This window comes from Elgaria multicarinata, chromosome 7 (assembly GCF_023053635.1).
Source record: "Elgaria multicarinata webbii isolate HBS135686 ecotype San Diego chromosome 7, rElgMul1.1.pri, whole genome shotgun sequence".
NCBI lineage: Eukaryota > Metazoa > Chordata > Lepidosauria > Squamata > Anguidae > Elgaria > Elgaria multicarinata.
Window position 1 is genome coordinate 18,065,023 of NC_086177.1, and position 17,538 is coordinate 18,082,560.

The 17,538-nt window shown below is 43.5% G+C and overlaps 1 protein-coding gene across 2 annotated transcripts in view; it reads right to left on the minus strand.

Annotated features, from left to right (window-relative positions):
• Window positions 1–618: 618 nt before the first annotated feature.
• Window positions 619–17,538, minus strand: part of LOC134401373 (cadherin-18) — a 222,672-nt gene continuing 205,752 nt past the window's right edge. For both annotated transcript variants that reach the window (XM_063130251.1, XM_063130253.1), the window contains 3 exons: window positions 14,662–14,779; window positions 3,775–4,026; window positions 619–1,687 (listed from right to left, as the gene is read on the minus strand). In XM_063130251.1, coding sequence (XP_062986321.1) covers window positions 1,197–1,687; window positions 3,775–4,026; window positions 14,662–14,779 — 861 coding nt within the window. In that variant the 3' untranslated portion in view covers window positions 619–1,196. The remainder of the gene's footprint in view (window positions 1,688–3,774; window positions 4,027–14,661; window positions 14,780–17,538) is intronic.

The following is a 17,538-nucleotide window of genomic DNA, read 5'->3' on the forward strand; positions in this document are numbered from 1 at the left end:
ACCTGTCACCTTCCAGAAGTGACGTACAACAATTCCCATTAGCCCCAGTTCACATGGCCAATGTCGGGGGTGATGGGATTTATCATCCAAAACCATCTTGGGGAGCATCAGGTTGGGTAAGGTTGCTCTATGCATGAGTACATTTTTGGATTTAGAGCAGCATATGGCTGGTTACATCTTACCTACATTTTTGCCAATCCTACTGAAGCCCAGGCAATCCAAGCTGTTGCATAGCTTAACACATATTACAACAATGACATTTTCTTTTAAAACTGAGAAAGCCTAGTCACGTTCCGCTTCATTGCAGAATGGAATTTTATACTCTTCAATTTAAATTAAAAAGGGAGGAAAAACATAGGCTAAAAAAAAAAAGCTGTTAAAAGTAACAGGCAAAATAATATAAAATGGAAGCAATAGCTTTGATATCAGCCAGTAACTGCAAAGTTCAAGGGTCTGGGGGGGATTATGAGGTTGTTTCAATAAGTGGCAATTTAACGCTTGCCTCATTACCTCTCCATGGATGGAAAGATTAGGATTGGCCAGTGAAATGTTGCATTCCTGAACAGATTTCAGTGTTTAAGTAAAATTCAGCTGACTGTTAGTAAGGGCAGACACTAAAATGGTACTTCACTGGATAATTCCAATACATCCTTCTGAAAGACATATGATGGCTGGGATTTATCAAAACAGACGCAAATTATCCCTCCTTCACCTGATTACCTTAAAGCCCTAAGCCTAGAAACAAAGGTAGACACATAATGCCACAACCATCACAAAAAGATTAGTTCTCCTCATGAGTAGGCACCACTATATGTTCACTGTAGCTCTGGTATGTTGAGGGATATTGCAATAATATCAGCCACCGCTTAGTTTACTTAAGGTATCGTTACTGATACTGCACCATGGACTTTATTGAGCAATTAAAAATATACACTAAGGGACAATATTTTCTTTTTTGGGGATATTTTTTTTCTTCAAAATTTGACTTTCTTTAAATTGAAGAACCCAGTTTCAACTGTGAAAAGGGCACTTATTTCTACAGTAACTGTGTACATCTTGCTCAGTTTGTTCCAAGTACTGTATTCATATATATATATATATATATTTCTCTTTTGATTTTAAACCACTGTTGTCATTATGTCTCCAAGTTGCTTGGGGAACTAAAATGTTCCTTATTTAGGGAATGATAAAGATAATTAAGTTGTTCTTTCAGATTCTATTTCTCCATAAAGTTCAGCTAGCTTCTTGAACTCTGGGCCCCAGTCGCCAAGGTAATTATAATCCTGGTCAGAATGTGTAGTAGCTGAATCCAAAGAGCTGATAGAGCCAGCTTCTGACCTTTGACCTTCGTATGCGTATGTCTGTAGAGAATCATATGGGGGCACACTAGGATCAAGGTCTGCTTCCGCCAGTCTTTGTTTAATGAATTCATGGACATCTATACTGTCAAGGCTAGATGAAGTGGGATGCTTGGGTGTGGGCTTCACTTCAGGCCGAACATCCCTCCGATACTTCAATTCTTCAGCAGCTGATGGGTTCCGCAGAGCCGTGATGTCGAAAGCTTCAGTATCTTCTTCGCCTCCACCCTCGTCGTCGTAGGTGACAACGTTTTCCCGGACGTCCTCCTCTGAGATGATCAGAGGCTCCTTTTTGCTGCGTCTCAGAGTGATGAAAAGGACCACTATTGCTGTTGAGAAAGTTTAATTACAAGACATTAAAGTATGTTCTGGAATTTGACAAGCACTATGTTTCACGTTCCAATATGCAACAAACGTCTGCAAATGATCTCTGAATCCATTTGAATAATCGACCATGCTTATCTATGTCATCTTTTCTATCTTGTCTACTTGCCAGATGTTGAGCACGCCATTCTTTCTACTCTGGGATAGTATTCACTTTCTGATCCCTGGGAAGGACTATTTTAACTGGGCTGTATCTACACTACTGCTTTAAAGTGCTTTATAACAGTTTTGACAACTGTATATGGAGTGTGTCCTGGGCCCCAAGAGATGTCAAAACTGTTATAAAGCACTTTAAAACAGTAGTGTAGATCCTGCCCTGATATTAATAAACTGAAGAGAAAATGTCTAATATTCCAAGCACAATTAGGATTAAATCCCTTCTAAGCAAATTTGAATATCAAAATGTAACTGACCATTCACTGTAAGAAGAAAGTCATATTTAATAGTTTCTTTTATGTGTTCCATTAGAGAAACATACTAGGCCCAAACTAACATTAAAAAAAAATGACCATGTTTGCTTTTACTTCCTAAACTAACTGATTAAGACTATCTCAATCAACAAAGAGTTTAGTTTATGAATATACTGCTTAAGAGTATTAAAGATTATGGCCATAGCTATTAGGTGTATGATTGACAGGGAAGATAGACTGGTAAATATATTCATGTCTCTCTATCTTACAGAAATATCTGCTTTTAATAGATGATAGATACATGGATATAAACCTATATTCTAATTATTTTCCACATGAGCTAGGAAGATGTTACTTGCCACATAAATCATTTGTTGACAGATCGTAACGGGGAAAATCCAAATGCCTAGATTTTTTTTACTGTCTCCGGTGGAATGGCTATCACAAATTATTAACATGGGTATCAGTCAACTGTCACATCAGTGGCTTTTAAATTCAGTGGTCCCAGATTCCACTGATTTCACTGGAATTTAACCATGACATGCTTCATCTGGATTGGGGCCTTTTGAGTAGGAGAGACAGACTTCAATATCACTTAATGAGAAGGTTAAAAAAAAGTAACCCCACCACCACAAAAACAACAGAGGTTGCTTTCTTTCTGAAAACCCAAAAAAAACCCAATTTTTTTTCCCAGTGAAGGGAAGCAAGACCACTAATATAGTAAAAACAATACCATACATTGAAAAATGCCCTTTATCTGAATAAAGATTTTACCTCGAAAATATATTGTATATGGGTCATTGGCTTGGATCCAAATTTAATCGTGCTTGGAGTAAAGCAAGTCATAACCATCTTGCCCCATGGATTTCAGTGGGTCTACTCCAGGCATGACTAAGTCTGGATCCTATTGTGTGCAACATTTATTCTTCAAAAAGGACTTTATTCTCAATCCCTGCTCAGTAGGTGTAATATGCATACACACGTAGGGATAGTATGAATGAGTTGAATCTCAGCCAAATGAGAATATTAGCTAATGGGTACTATTCAAATTAGTCTGGGCACATAAAGTGTTCCGAGAAAATGTATTTCCAAGGACATCTATCTAATGGAACCATCTTCTTGTCTCCTCTGTCCCTTGCCCCTCTTGATGGCACTTTGTGCTGTTATCAGCTCATCCCACAGAGATAATTAGCAAATGGCTTTCATACAGTCCTGATAGTGCTTCTGGCAAAGGGATTTATTTCAAAACGATCCTCCTCGTCTCTTTTTATCGCTTTTCCCAAGAGTCCTGGACATGGAACTTGAGTTGGTGATTTCCTGAAATCTTACCAAATTACCTGGGTAGATCGACAATGCTAATTACCTAGTGACCTCTGCAAAATTAATTCCACTGGATGCCAGTAGTTCAGCCATCTGCTATAAAGGCTTCTCAGCCCTATTAATTTTAGCTCAAGCCTTAAAAAAAAAAAAGAGGAAAAGATCAAAGCTTTGTATTTCTAATTATCTCCTATCACAAGTGATTCCTGGTTCAGAATGACATTATATTTAAAAGGCACAATGCTGCTGTGATCATCTGAGGGCTATGGAAAGGACACCGATATTTAATTCTGAGAGAGGCTTACCCAGGAGAATGATGACACACAGTAGGATGGCAATTAAGGCTCCTGTGCTCAATCCAGCAGAGGAGAGGAATGCTTCTGCATGGCACGTCCGCACACGCCCATCTCTTTCACATGCACATACCCGTATCATAAGGGTGCTGCTGCTGCTGAGAGAAGGAACCCCTCCATCGGAGATCACGATAGGGAGGTAATACACATCCTGGGTAGTCCGACTAAATCTCCTCCGTCGGGTCAGGATACTGGCTGTGTTGTCTACAGGAACAAAAAGTGGGTTGGCGGCCTTAATAAAGGTTATACTTTACTATGCAAATCTTATTTCTCTCTCTTTCTCTTTTCCATTTTGGTCACCCAAAAGGATGCCTCTGGTAGCCCATGGCAAACTAAAGCAATCTCAGGTTTGTCTAGGTATCAGAGTACCACAGTGTAAAGATTCACAAAACCCTGCTCAGCAGGGAACCCCTTTCCATAACTATTGTTAGCTGCATCCCAAAACTCCAGACTGGGAACATGGGATGCTCCAGTGTGGACATGCTGTAAGAATTACTTGTCCCAGAAAACAAATGGGTTATAAATGCCCATTGTTTCATCAGCACAAAGTTATATTACATCATTTGTAAAACCCATTGTCAACATGCAGGTATTTTGTGCAGGCCACCATGACTCCTGCCACCACCACCTCACTGTTGAATTTATCAAGTGTGTGTGTATGTGTGTGTGCGTGCATGTGCTGCTAGACCTTCTGTGAACTTCTACGAAGCCCATCTCAGAGAGCCAGCCTCTATAAGAGGGCTCTATGACCCACTGAGTGCCCATGCCGCTCTAGGAAGCCAGTCTCAGAGGGCCAATGTTGTCTAGATGATGCTAAAGGCCTGAGCATCTTCTAGGGCAGGGATCCCTAACCCCCGGGCCACTGACCATGAAAAGTCCATGGCCTGTTAGGAACCGGGCCGCGCAGGTGAGCTGCTTTCACCCACCCACCCCAACCCCAGTGTACCTGGGCGCAGGGCGCCATCTTGCCTGCCCAGCTGAAGCGAAGCCAGGGACATTGGGGTGGGGGCGGTGGCTTCAGAACAGCGTGCCCGGCCAGAAACCGCTCTGGGAGAGTGACTTCTGGGTGCGCCGTTCCGAAGCCACCCGCCTGCCCCAGAGTCCTGGCTTTGCTTCAGCTGGGTGCCCACCCAGCTGAAGCGAAGCCAGGATGCTGGAGTGGGGGGCGGGGTGGGCGGGGCTTCCCAAAACCATCCCCTTAACCCCCCTCCCGGTCTATGGAAAAATTGTCTTCCACGAAACCGGTCCCCGGTGCCAAAAAGGTTGGAGACCGCTGTTCTAGGGGATGCTCTAGCAGCTGCTGTAAGAGGGCTCAATGACCCTCTGAGTTTCAGAGAAGAGAAGAGGAATGTAGTTTTTTGGGGGGGAAATGGGTAAAAAACAAAGTCGATGTTGTTTTGGAAACACTGACAGCTCAGTGAAAATGTCAGCCCAGTTTTTTTTTTTTAAAAAAAAGACAACTTCCACGTTAGGCATAATTAGTAAAGGAATCAAAAATAAAACTGCCAATAGCATACTGCCTTTATACAAATCTATGATTTTACCACACTTGGGATATGGCATACAGTTCTGGTCATCACATAAAAGAAGCTGCTGTAGAGTGAGAAAAAATGCAGAAAAACATCTGGGACTGTTTAACTTAGAAAAAAGCGAGTAAGGGGAGACATAATGGAGGTGTACATTTTCTCCCCTTGTCGTAATACTAGAACTCAGGATGATCCAATGAAGCTGGTTGGGTGGAGAGTCAAGAAGAAAATGCTGGACTAGATATGCCTTTGCTTCGATCCAGCAAGGCTCTTACGTTGTTATGGCTTAATTGAAAGTCTATTTAAACCCAATATCAGATTGTATATATATATTTAACATGCGTAGGAGGGTTAATACATGTATTTTGCTGTGTGCATTCCATCATGGAAATCTATTAAAAGATAACAGTCCACAGACTATATGTAGACCTGATAAGGTGCTCCAGCAATCCTTTGTCTCTATGAATTTGATTGGGCTGATATGCCAGGCTCTCTCTTTAAATCTAATCAGGAGAGCATAACCTCCTCCTTCACCCATATGACATAAATCTAACAAAGAATGAGCCTTTCCAGTGTGTTTGGGTATAGCAGCCTTGGCAAAAATGCAGACTTGAAAAGAAGAGACACAGAATCGTGCTTTGCAGAAGTAAAAAAGTGAGCCCGAGTGAAAGGAGGCTTAAATTCACCCAGATAGCATGAGTAGCAGTCCAGCAATGATGAAAGAATCTAAGCATAGAAGATTATCTGCAAAGCTGCAAAGGGCGGGGTGTGGTTGGGGGCAGGGTGAGGATTGAAATGTGCGTGCAGATATGAGACAAAGGAGCAGATAAAAGCAAAAAGAGGAAAGAAAATTTTGAAGATGAAAATCCGAGTTGGGGAACAAACATTGAGAAGTACAAAGCTGGAAAGGGTGTAAAAAACAAAAACAAAAACTGCAAGGTTGAGACAAGTTGAAACAAAATCTTGAAGATGCAAGTTGGCAACTGTAACAATATAAAGGATGCAGAGACCCTGAATGACCAAAGCTTCAAACAAGCTTTGGGAAAGCTTGCCAAACAAGGGAAAATGTTGCAGTATAAAATAAATACGTACAACTCAAGGACCTGAAAGATTCTATTATTTTATTTGCATTAATTATAGCAATCCTCCCCAAAAAGGTGGAGTTAAACTCAAGGGCCAGAAGTCGCCTGGCACTTGGATTCCCACTGACAGCTTTAGAAAAGAAAGATCTGTGGTGTACATGCAGCCAGACATTTGCCTTTCTATAGCCAGATATTTGCCTTGTCAATTCCCCCCACCCACCCTTTGCTCAGGAAGTGTAGAAGTGGAGGATGAAATTGACAAATTCTTTGACAAGTATTGAATATAGTTCTGCTGGAATAAATGGAGTCCCCTGTGGAGACAATGAAACTTACAAGCAAACTGTGGAGAAGGGAATATGCCTCTGCAGGGCTACACATTATCCAGGCGGACTTGCGATTGTGCGCACTTGCACAAGATCACCAATTTAAAAATATTTCTACAAAATTAAAACACCAGTTGTGCAAATTTCAAGATTCCCCCCCTCAAATTGTTCAAATTACAATTTGTTCAAATGGTGGAATCCACACACACACCCATGCCCAAAATATTTCTGGAATGGGGGTGGGGGATCCTCTACAGTCCACTGCCACTTTCTGTACTGAAAATGCTGTAGACTTCTGGCAGACTTAAATGGAACAGTATTCCCAGCATCCCCACTCCTAACATTCTTTAAGAATGTTTTCATCGCTATGCATTAAGGGTGTCACAGGAGTGGGTGGAATCCAGCACACAAATCCCCCCACTTGGCCTCCAAGACTCTAGTCTGCAAACTGCCACACTTGCCTGTCTCCATGCAAACTGAGCCAGGCAAGGGCAGCATTCCCTGGTGGTCCGCCAAGCTGCCATTTAGAGTAAAACTGGCGGCTTCACCCTTTCGTTGCAAATGTCCATTTACGCAAATTGTGACCGTAAGGGACCATGTATGCAAAATCATAGGCAGAAAAGGTCCATTTATGCATGTAATTTTGCCTAGATGGCTTCTTTATGGTAACCATTTGAGTAAGTACGTTTGGTGAGGGATTGGGTGGCTGTGGGCTCCTTGCCCGCAGACTCCACAGCAGCTTGGTGCGAGTCTGGCAAGCAGTGCTCACCCTGGACTTTTGTGAGTTCACCTATCCCTACTGTGCATAGAACAAATATATTGATAAATTTACACTTGTCGGAACAACACTTCCAGAACCTGTCATGATTGATACCATAGATCTTTTGTTTGTCATGCTAGAGTGGAGTATCTTCTAAACAGAGTTGAAAAATAGTTCTCTTCAGAGTTTTGTAAAATTGTTTTCTTCAATGCAAGAAGTGAGGCACATTCTTCTGGGGGGGGGAGTGTTTCTCAGAAGAAAGCTATTGCAGAGAGAGGTACTGAATGAAGTGGAGGAATTTGCTTGATTCTCTGTTCAAATAACATTGAACTCACATGATGTTATTTTTCTCTCAACTGCCAGCTATAAGTGGGCATTGCAAAGAGGCCTTCAGCACATGCTTGGCTTGTAGGTCATCACAGATATGACAGGGGTAAATCCATCAATTGTGGTTCTGTTCACTTGCTCATTTTTTCTGACCTTCAATTCATTTCAGCCTGATTGTGCATCAGTATATGAATTTTTGTTCACGTCCGCATGAAAATTTGTATGCATTTTTGTAGGGGTGTGATCCGCTCCGATTAGGAGCGTAGAAGCAGTAGCGGATTGGCCTGCTCCGCCTTACCCAGTGGCGGAGTAGGAGCGGACCGCGGACCCCTAGAAGCAAGGCGAAGAGAAGCGACCATTTTTCGGAGCTCCTAGTTCAGGCGGAGCGCTCCGGTCGCCATCTTGAAAACATTTCGCCTTAGGATTGCATTGCGGCAAATAATCGCGGATAACTACGTTCTTTTTGAAGCTATCGTTCTGGAAATTCTTGTGCTCAGAGAGTCATGGATGGGGGTCATTTTGAGACCACTCTCACCTCTCTGCGTCGTGCGGGTCACGTGCTATATTTTTTTGAAAATCGGGTCAACCGCGCGGCTCAAACGGCGTTTTCGGCTTTTTGCCCATAGGATTGCATTGACGGAAAGACTCGAGCATAACTGGGTTGGTTTTTAAGCTATCGTTCTGAAAATTCTTGTGCACAGAGAGTCGTGGATGGGGGTCATTTTGAGACTACTCTCAACTTTCTGCGTCGTGCGGGTCGCGCGTTAGACGTTTTTAAAAAATCGGCGGGAAAAATACCTTTTTCAAAGGGCTGAGGGGCAGAGTCAGCTCCCGGTCATGATCACATGATCCCAAAGTTAGAGGAGGGCATAGGCAAAACGGGTAACTTGGGATTCTGGGAAACTTCTCTTTCTTCATCTGAACGGGCTTTTCCCAGAGTTTTTTTTAAAACAGTAGCCCCACCAAATGCAGAAACACAACCTGAAATCATATACTAAGCCAAGAATAAGAGATAGAAACACAGCACTGCTCCCCACCCTAACTTTGGGGAACAACTGAAAAGATGTGGTGCAAGGGGATGAGCTCCCCTAGGGCATCTCATCGTGGACGTGCCCCCACTCTCTCCTGCACTGGAAGGCCATTAGAGCCTTCCAAAGAGAGTAAAACGGTGGAGCAATGCCTATTATGAGTCGAAGTGAGCGTTTACTTCTTAGTGGTGAAGCGATGCCTGTTATGAGTTGAAGTGAGCGTTTACTTCTTAATCTCAGAGCTGTTGGTGGCTGTCTTGAGTTGAACTGGCAGCTGCTTCCCCCTCCCCCGGGCACGTCTCCCTATTGCTGGTAAAAGACAGATATAGCCTTTTTAAAAAAAATTCTTCTTGCTGTTTATTGAGCAACACTGCTGCTTTTAATTCCACCCCTCCTTTGTTTATTTATTGATTTATTCCATTTTATATGCATTACTGGCTTATCCTTGGCTCACTTCCTTATGCCCCCAGAAATGCCAGCTGCATGCCTGCCTGCCTTCCCTCCCTCCTCCCCTGCCCACCTCGCAGGGATGTTGTGTGTGTGTGGCTTTGACTCAGGGGAGAAGTCCTTCCTGCGCTCACTTGGAGTTTTGGAAGTTCCAAATCCATTTTCCAAGTGTGGAAGAAGATTCATATTAGGTTAATGATCTCTACTCCCCAATTCATGGCATGTTGGGATTTCCTTTGAAATGGCCCCATTGAGATGTCTGCAGGTTTAAGCCCCGCCAAAAAACAGGGGATGATGGGACTGCCTTGAGTCTCGGCGTGCGTATGTATCCCTGGATAAGCTTTCATGGTGGCATGTTTGAGGTTTCTAACGTGCAAATTGATGGAGCTATGGAAAGGGGTGTGAATGGGGTGCCCGATTTTCAAAAATTCCCCAAAAATCAGGGGATGATGGGATTGCTTTGAAACTTGGCGTGCATGTGTATACCCCCATGAGGTGTCATGGTGCCAAACGTGAGGTTTCTAACTTGAACAGAAAAAAAGTTGTATAATTTTTTAGCTTTCAATGCAAGCCTATGGGGGGGGAAAACGGAGCTCTGATCCGGATCCGGAGCTCCGAGCGGAGCGGAGCGGAGTGGAAGTGGGCAGAGCGGGGGCGGGGCGGAGCGGCCCGATCCGGAAAATGGCGGATCTGCAAGTGAAGCGGAGCGGGGGGTCCGTGCACACCCCTACATTTTTGTGCACACCTTCCCCCCAATGTACATATTTTTGTGTGCACTTTTTGCTAATGTAGTTATTTTGGCAAGCTATTTTTCCTATTATGGTGCACTTCTGTGTGGAATTTTCATTATTGAGTGCTTTTTTGTGAGCAATTTTGGCTAGCTTATGGATTCTGTGTACAGTTTCACCTAATGTGCACATTTATATATTTTCTAAAAAAGTAGAAAACTGTAAAAGAAATTTCTGGAAAGTGTGGATTTAGGTGTACAATAGCTTGCTAGTTCACTGATTGGTTGAAAACCTAATAAATTTGTGTAACAATTGAGAAAGAACAAATTTCTCACCAACGCTTATAGTATTATGGTAGCTAGGAAAACGAATTAATATGTGCTCTTTCCCCCCCACATGAATCTCATAGTGGGAATAGGGTGACTGCGGCCTTAGCTAGACCTAAGGTTTATCCCGGGATTGCCCTGGGATCATCCCCATTCAGGGACACACAGGGGATCCCGGGAACAGGCAGGGATGACCCCAGGACGATCCCGGGGAAAACCTTAGGTCTAGCTAAGGCTTGTGATTCATCTCAAGATCAGTTTTCCGGTTACAAAAGTTTCACATACTGAAATGCTGGCTTGCAAACACATTTGCCTGAAATACAACAACATCTTATATTTTTAAGGAATCAGCTATGATTCGAAGGAATCCACAGTGGACCCAAGGCTATTGTATCACTCTTCCTCATTGCCAAAGGCAGCATTCAACTCAGACTAGTTATACTGAGTTACTCTACTGGAAAAATGTATTGAAGGCAGGCTTTGGGGAAAACCAAGGCAACAGAGATACAATGGTAGTGCAATGGTAAGTGAATGCTGGAACACATTGGAGATTACTCACTCATACATTATTCACAATCCAAGGGTTCTTTTAACACATTAACATAAAATGCCAACACAAGAGGATATGGGAACGCTTGTTTTGTGTTTTTCTTTTCAGCAAATGTTAATTTGTTACTCATCTCTGTCTGTGTTACGTGTTTCAACTGGTTTAGGCTACCTAAGAAGTTCTGATTGAAAATGAGTATTATGTTTGTGTCTTCAAGTACTCTTTTATAACATTTCTCAAGTGAGAACTGACAGTCTTTCCTTGTTCACAGAAGACTTGTTTGCTTGTCATGCCTCTTCCCAACTTTCCTTCAAGCACTTAGGGGTGGGCTAGGTCACCATATGAGACAGATGAGTAACAGTTGGTTGGATCCAGATAGGAATCTGCAGAGGGCTATCCCACCCCTTTCCCCATCAGTCCCCAAAGGTCCCTCCAAAATGTTCCCTGAGGATCTGGAGACTCTACTGAGTGGGGTGAGCTGAGGGGGAGGTGTGTGTGTGTGTGTGAGAGAGAGAGAGAGAGAGAGAGAAATTTGGCTGAGACACCTTCTTTAAGTGGAACAGAAAGGGTCTCTACCCAATTTTACATGGATTCCCCTATCTCCTTTCGTTTCCACACTCCATCTCAGTCCATTCCTCAACCCTCAGGGTAGCATTTCAGAGAGAGACTGGGGACTGACAAAGGGAGGAGGACATTCTGCTTGCACCTGTTCCTTCCATGGGTGGATGGATGCATCAAAAACAGCATCTTCCCCAAAATTACCCAGTGATTTTAATGGCTACATTGTTATTTAACCCAGTGGCTTCAGAATTCCTTCGCAAGGAAGCTCATCTGGCCACTTTAATATCCTTTGGCCAAAAAGTAAAAACTGCCCCTTTTTGCAGAAATGTTAGAAATGTTTTTGACTGTTTATGGATTTTTTCTTTTCTTCTTTACTTTACTTATTTTTCATGTTTATGGTGTTATTTTCTTTGACTCTTGTTTTTAACTACTGTTCTTATCCAACCTGAAGTCTTTTAGAGGAGAAGTAGGCTAAACACTTTTTAACTAAATGAAATGAAACAGATTAGCTTGTGATGTTGAAGTTCTTAATTCCTTGGGTCTGAATGTGAATTTCCTCTACTTCTGCCCTGCTTCAGCCTTCCTGACACCTGGAACAATGCTACAGCAGCAACCTAGGTGGCTAGGCACCCTGGGAAATGGAGTTTTTATGCTCAGCCCATATAGAAGGTCATGTAAACAGAAAATATATTTGCTTAAAAAAAGTAGTTCAGTATCAAGCGGCAGAAGCAGTGATTATTTCTCAAGGGAGATGATAGCTATCCTTCAGGATCTTTTCCAGTTCCTTGCTTCTTTAAGTTTCTTGGTTGCTTTCTCCAGCATTCATTCCCTCACCCCGTTAAAGGAGCAGCCTTTTAAACTTCCTGTTTGTCTTGCCGTTTCTTCACCCTGTCCTAAGCAGTTTCACAGTTACTCTTCTCACGCTAACTGGCTCCGACTGTAACCCCAAAGAGACAGCCTAAGGCTTCGGCAGGGAACATGCACTTGAACCAACAAAACAAGAACACGCACACAATACTGCAGGAAAGCCAAAAACAAAAATCTCAGACGCTATAAATAGCGTCTCTGATACAGAATGGATGATGTGGCATTCATGTTTCGTGCTCAGCTATGTGTACATGTTTGTGTTCTTTGTCCCAAAACCTTGAAATCCTAGATATATTTGGGCCACATGAATAGGACTTGTGTATCTAAACATGCACAAAATTGTGCCTGATGGATGATATCCAATGTTGCATGAGTAGACTTCTACTCATGTGACAAAGAAATCTGAGGAATCCCCAATATTCTGTTTCCCATGAGAAAACACACACAAGTACCCCTGAAACCCTGGCACCAGCCCCGACCCTTCTGAAGCAATAAAATTGAGTCTAGCCAGAGGAATCACAATCAGCTCTGCCCTGATGTCTCACCCATTTCCTGACTCCTCATCCCTCCTGGCCATTTGTTCCTCCTTCCTGAGTTCCATATCAGAAAACTTTGCATTCCTGACCCCAAACTGCATATCACTTGGATAGGAAAAGGCTCATCCTTCCTTTGTCAAAACACCTCATGGCTCCTGACAAGGCAATTTGCATAGGGTGACCATACGAAAAGGAGGACAGGGCTCCTGTATCTTTAACAGTTGCATAGAAAAGGGAATTTCAGCAGGTATCAATTGAAGAGGGTGAAATTCCCTCTTCATCACAACAGTTAAAGGTGCAGGAGCTATACTAGAGTGACCAGATTTAAAAGAGCGCAGGGCACCTGCAGCTTTAACTGGTGTGATGAAGTGGGAATTTCACCAGGTTCTCCATATATACAAATGACACCTGCTGAAATTTCCTTTTCAATGCAACTGTTAAAGACACAGGAGCCCTGTCCTCCTTTTCATATGGTCACCCTAAATTTGCAAAGTTATCAGAGCAGGTTCTGGTACCTTCTGCTGCCCTTGGGGGTGCTTATTAGGAACAAAGAGTAACACTTTGACCAGTAGAAAACTTTGTAATCGTAGAAAACTTTGTTTATGTAGAATAGTTTTGAATTATTATTATTATTATTATTATTATTATTATTATTATTATTATTATTATTTATATAGCACCAACAATGTACAATTTACAATGTTTATGGGACCTGTAATCAATCAAGGGAGGGAGGGAGGGAGGGAGGGAGGGGGGAAGAATGAGTTCATCAAAGCAATTTGAATGTATATAAGATTGCTGAACATGGGCTGTAGTCAGAGAGTTTGGCCTTCAGCTTACTGGAGGTTGCCTTTCTCCTACACATGTAGTACTCTGAATAAAAGCCGTTGTATCGGGACTTGCCTGGACTCTACGTCTTCCTTGACTGGGAGAATTTCCCTAGCACATGCAACAGGACTTGGGATTCCCCCCTCCTCTGCACCAACCCTCCAGAACAGATGTGGGGGGACTGCAACTGAGGAGGTAATTGGTTCTACCAGTGGTATCCCTTATGTTGGCAGATAGATAGTTATGCATAACCTAATGTATCAAAACCTTTGTGGAGAATGGTCTAACTACAACTGCAGCTTGACCTTAAATTGCATCATTCAAGTAACCAAGAAAGGAGCAATTCCAAATGAAGCTTTTAAAAAACATCCATTTTTGCCAATTGTCTTAAATTGTTATAAAGTATGATGATAAAATTTCCATTGTAAAGAAGCAGTTTTTGTATTGAAAGGGAGTTATTGCAACATTTTACCATTGAATGTTCTGTAAAAAAAAATGTGCAACAACTCCCCTTTCCTCATAATTCTATCCGTAGTTCAATTTTAATGCCTTTCAGAAAGAAAACAAAAGGTCACAGTATCTGTTACGGTGATGGTGTAGGTGTTACTCAAGTGAGGAGCTAAAGGAAAACGCTGCAGCCCCAGCAGATCTCTCAAAAACCTTTTAAACAGCAGGCAGAATGAGTATAAAATGGAATAAACGTATACAACGTAAAATATAGATTGGGAAGGAAATATTGTAAGGACTTTCCCCTCAGAATGATCTCTTGATATTCATCATACACCACACAAAGTGTATGAATATGGCGTCCTTGTTATAAACCACTTCTGCCCTGATAGATGATGGTTTTCACCCGCTGACAAAAAACATTATGAGAAAGGAAGTCGTTCTGTTCAATGAGACGTCCCAGAGAAACGCGGAGCTCTGCCTACAGAGTAATGTCTTTGATTTACCTTCATTGTCCTTCAGTGTAAAGTTGGGATTCAAAGAAAAGCTGTTGTCCAGAGAAAAATGGAATCTTTGCCCATTTGCAAGGTCATCTTTGTCAGTGGCACTGATCGTCTGAATAACCTGGAAGGAAAATTGAATGATGGATGTGATTAACTTTGAACTGGATCTAAATTTTGGCACAACTCAGCAGGATCTTGTAAGCTCAGCTTTCTTTCATAATTTTCTACTTCGATGGTGTCACAGTCTGCCCGTGAAACTATCGGTCCATTAGCTTGATTTTTTTTTTTTTTTTTTTTTTTTTTTTTTTGCAGCTCAATATATTAAGGCGATAATGTGAAATGAGCTAAACATAGCCTCAAATATTCTTACAGGAGCTGGGGAAAATCTCTGACCCAAACACAGTCTAAAGATTTGCATAAATACTTATTGAAAGAGATAAATGTACAGGTTAAACAAATATTTTCATATACATTATTTTAGTTATTTGCCCTAACATTGGTATGCCATGTGTTCCATTCTCCTACGACACCTCCTGAGAAATATTACTAATCTTATTGATATGCTTTTGGCATTGCTTGAAACTGTTTTGCAAGCTCCCCCCACCCTTTATACCAGCACAATATACCTGTCTTGTACTGGATCCTACAGTATAAAAAAGGGAAGGTTCAAAGATCTGCCCTTACACACAATTTGTGGTAGGAAACTAATGTGCATACTAACATGGTGTAATCCGTGAGTCCACGGTTGCCCCCTCCATTTCCATAGCGAATCTAGTACTGGAAACTTTCACGTCTCTGGCCTTAGCTAGACCTAAGATTTATCCCGGGATCGTCCCGGGGTCATCCCTGTTCATGTAAATGACACACAGGATATCCCGGGAGCAGGCAGTGATGACTCTGGGATGATCCTGAGATAAACCTTAGGTCTAGCTAAGGCCTCTGTGTTGTTGTGCTATTTCAGCTCATGTATCTTTTCACACATATCACTACTGTGCTGGTGAAATATCCCTCCCGCCCCCCCTATGTTTTCCTTCCCCTTGCAGTTAATTTTTAATATGTTTAATGTATTTTTCTCCTTCACAAATACGATAGTACGGCAGCCTGAAAGGGTGCAATTACAATAAAACAACACACTATACTTTCCCCTAAGATCATATTAAACAAGGTAAGTGAAGAGAAAATATTACAATTAGTAGGGGTGTGCACGGACCCCCCACTCCGCTTCATTTTAAGATCCGCCATTTTCGGATCGGCCCGCTCCGCCCCGCCCCCACTCCACCTGTGCCCACTCCGCTCCGCTCGGAGCTCCGGATCCAGATCGGAGCTCCGGTCCCCCCCATAGGGGGGGTTACCGGGCCTTGCCGCCATCGCTGCCCATGCAGCGACGGTGGCAGAGCCCGGTAAGGAGGAGGGGGGCCTTACCTGCCTCCGTCCGTGGTCCGTCGCTGTCTTCAATTGAGCCCGTGGTTCCACCAGGAAGTCTGGGCCGCAAGTGCGGCCCAGACTTCCTGCTGGAACCACGGGCTCAATTGGAGACGCTGACGGACCGTGGACGGAGGCAGGTAAGGGAGAGGAGGGCGGGGGGGGGTTACCGGGCCCTGCCGCCTTCGCCGCCCATGCGGCGATGGTGGCAGAGCCCGGTAAGGGACCAAGGGGGAGGGGGGCCTTACCTGCCTCCATCCGCGGTCCGTCACCATCTTATTTATTTATTTATTTATTTATTTATTACATTTTTATACCGCCCAATAGCCGAAGCTCTCTGGGCGGTTCACAAAAATTAAAACCACAGTAAAACACCCAACAGTTTAAAACACAATTACGAAATACAGTATAAAAAGCGCAACCAGGATAAAACCACACAGCAAAGTTGATATAGGATTAAAATACAGAGTTAAAACAGTAAAATTTAAATTTAAGTTAAAATTAAGTGTTAAAATACTGAGTGAATAAAAAGGTCTTCAGCTGGCGACGAAAGCAGTATAGTGTAGGCGCCAAGCGGACCTCTCTGGGGAGCTCGTTCCACAACCGGGGTGCCACAGCGGAGAAAGCCCTCCTCCTAGTAGCCACCTGCCTCACTTCCTTTGGCAGGGGCTCACGGAGAAGGCCCCCTGTAGATGATCTTAAGGTTCCAGTCTTCCTGCTGGAACCACGGGCTCAATTGGAGATGCTGACGGACCGCGGACGGAGGCAGGTAAGGGAGAGGAGGGCGGGGGGCGTTACCGGGCCCTGCTGCCGTCGCCGCATGGGCGACAGCGACAGCGGCAGGGCCCGGTAAACCCCACTTACCTTTCCGGCGGAGCTCCGGATCGAGGCGAAGGATCCGCCTTCACCTCGATCCTCTTCGCCATGCTCCGCCGGCCCCCCAATCCTCTTCGCCTCCGCCTTAAGGGCAGGCGAAGCCCCCCGCTCCGCTACTGCTTCTCCGGTCCGATTAGAAGCAGAGCACATCCCTAACAATTAGTTTTTGGAGACGTTTGTGGTCAATGCTGGCATGGCAAGCCAACATTGTTCTGGTCAGGAAATCTAGACATGCATACTCAGGAGTAAGAACCACAGAGTTGAATGGGACTGGGTCCCAGCACAGGTGGTGGACTTGTTTGCCTTCTCTGCGGGGTGTTTGGGCACCCTCTCTCCCTCTCCTTCATGGTTGAGTGAAGAACTGCCCCCTCTCCTCTTTTGTCAGCAAGACTGCCCTTCGACACACATGCCCCCAACAAAAAAAATGGGATGGTCCGATATAGTGCAAAGACAGCAATACATAGGAAGGACGAGCGGCTTCATTGGGAGAGGGGAAAATGGACTTTCCCCGCTCAAAAATATGATGGAAAAGGGAGGGGAAGAGGCGAGATGAGCTCAGGACAGGTACGACGTCATGTGAAT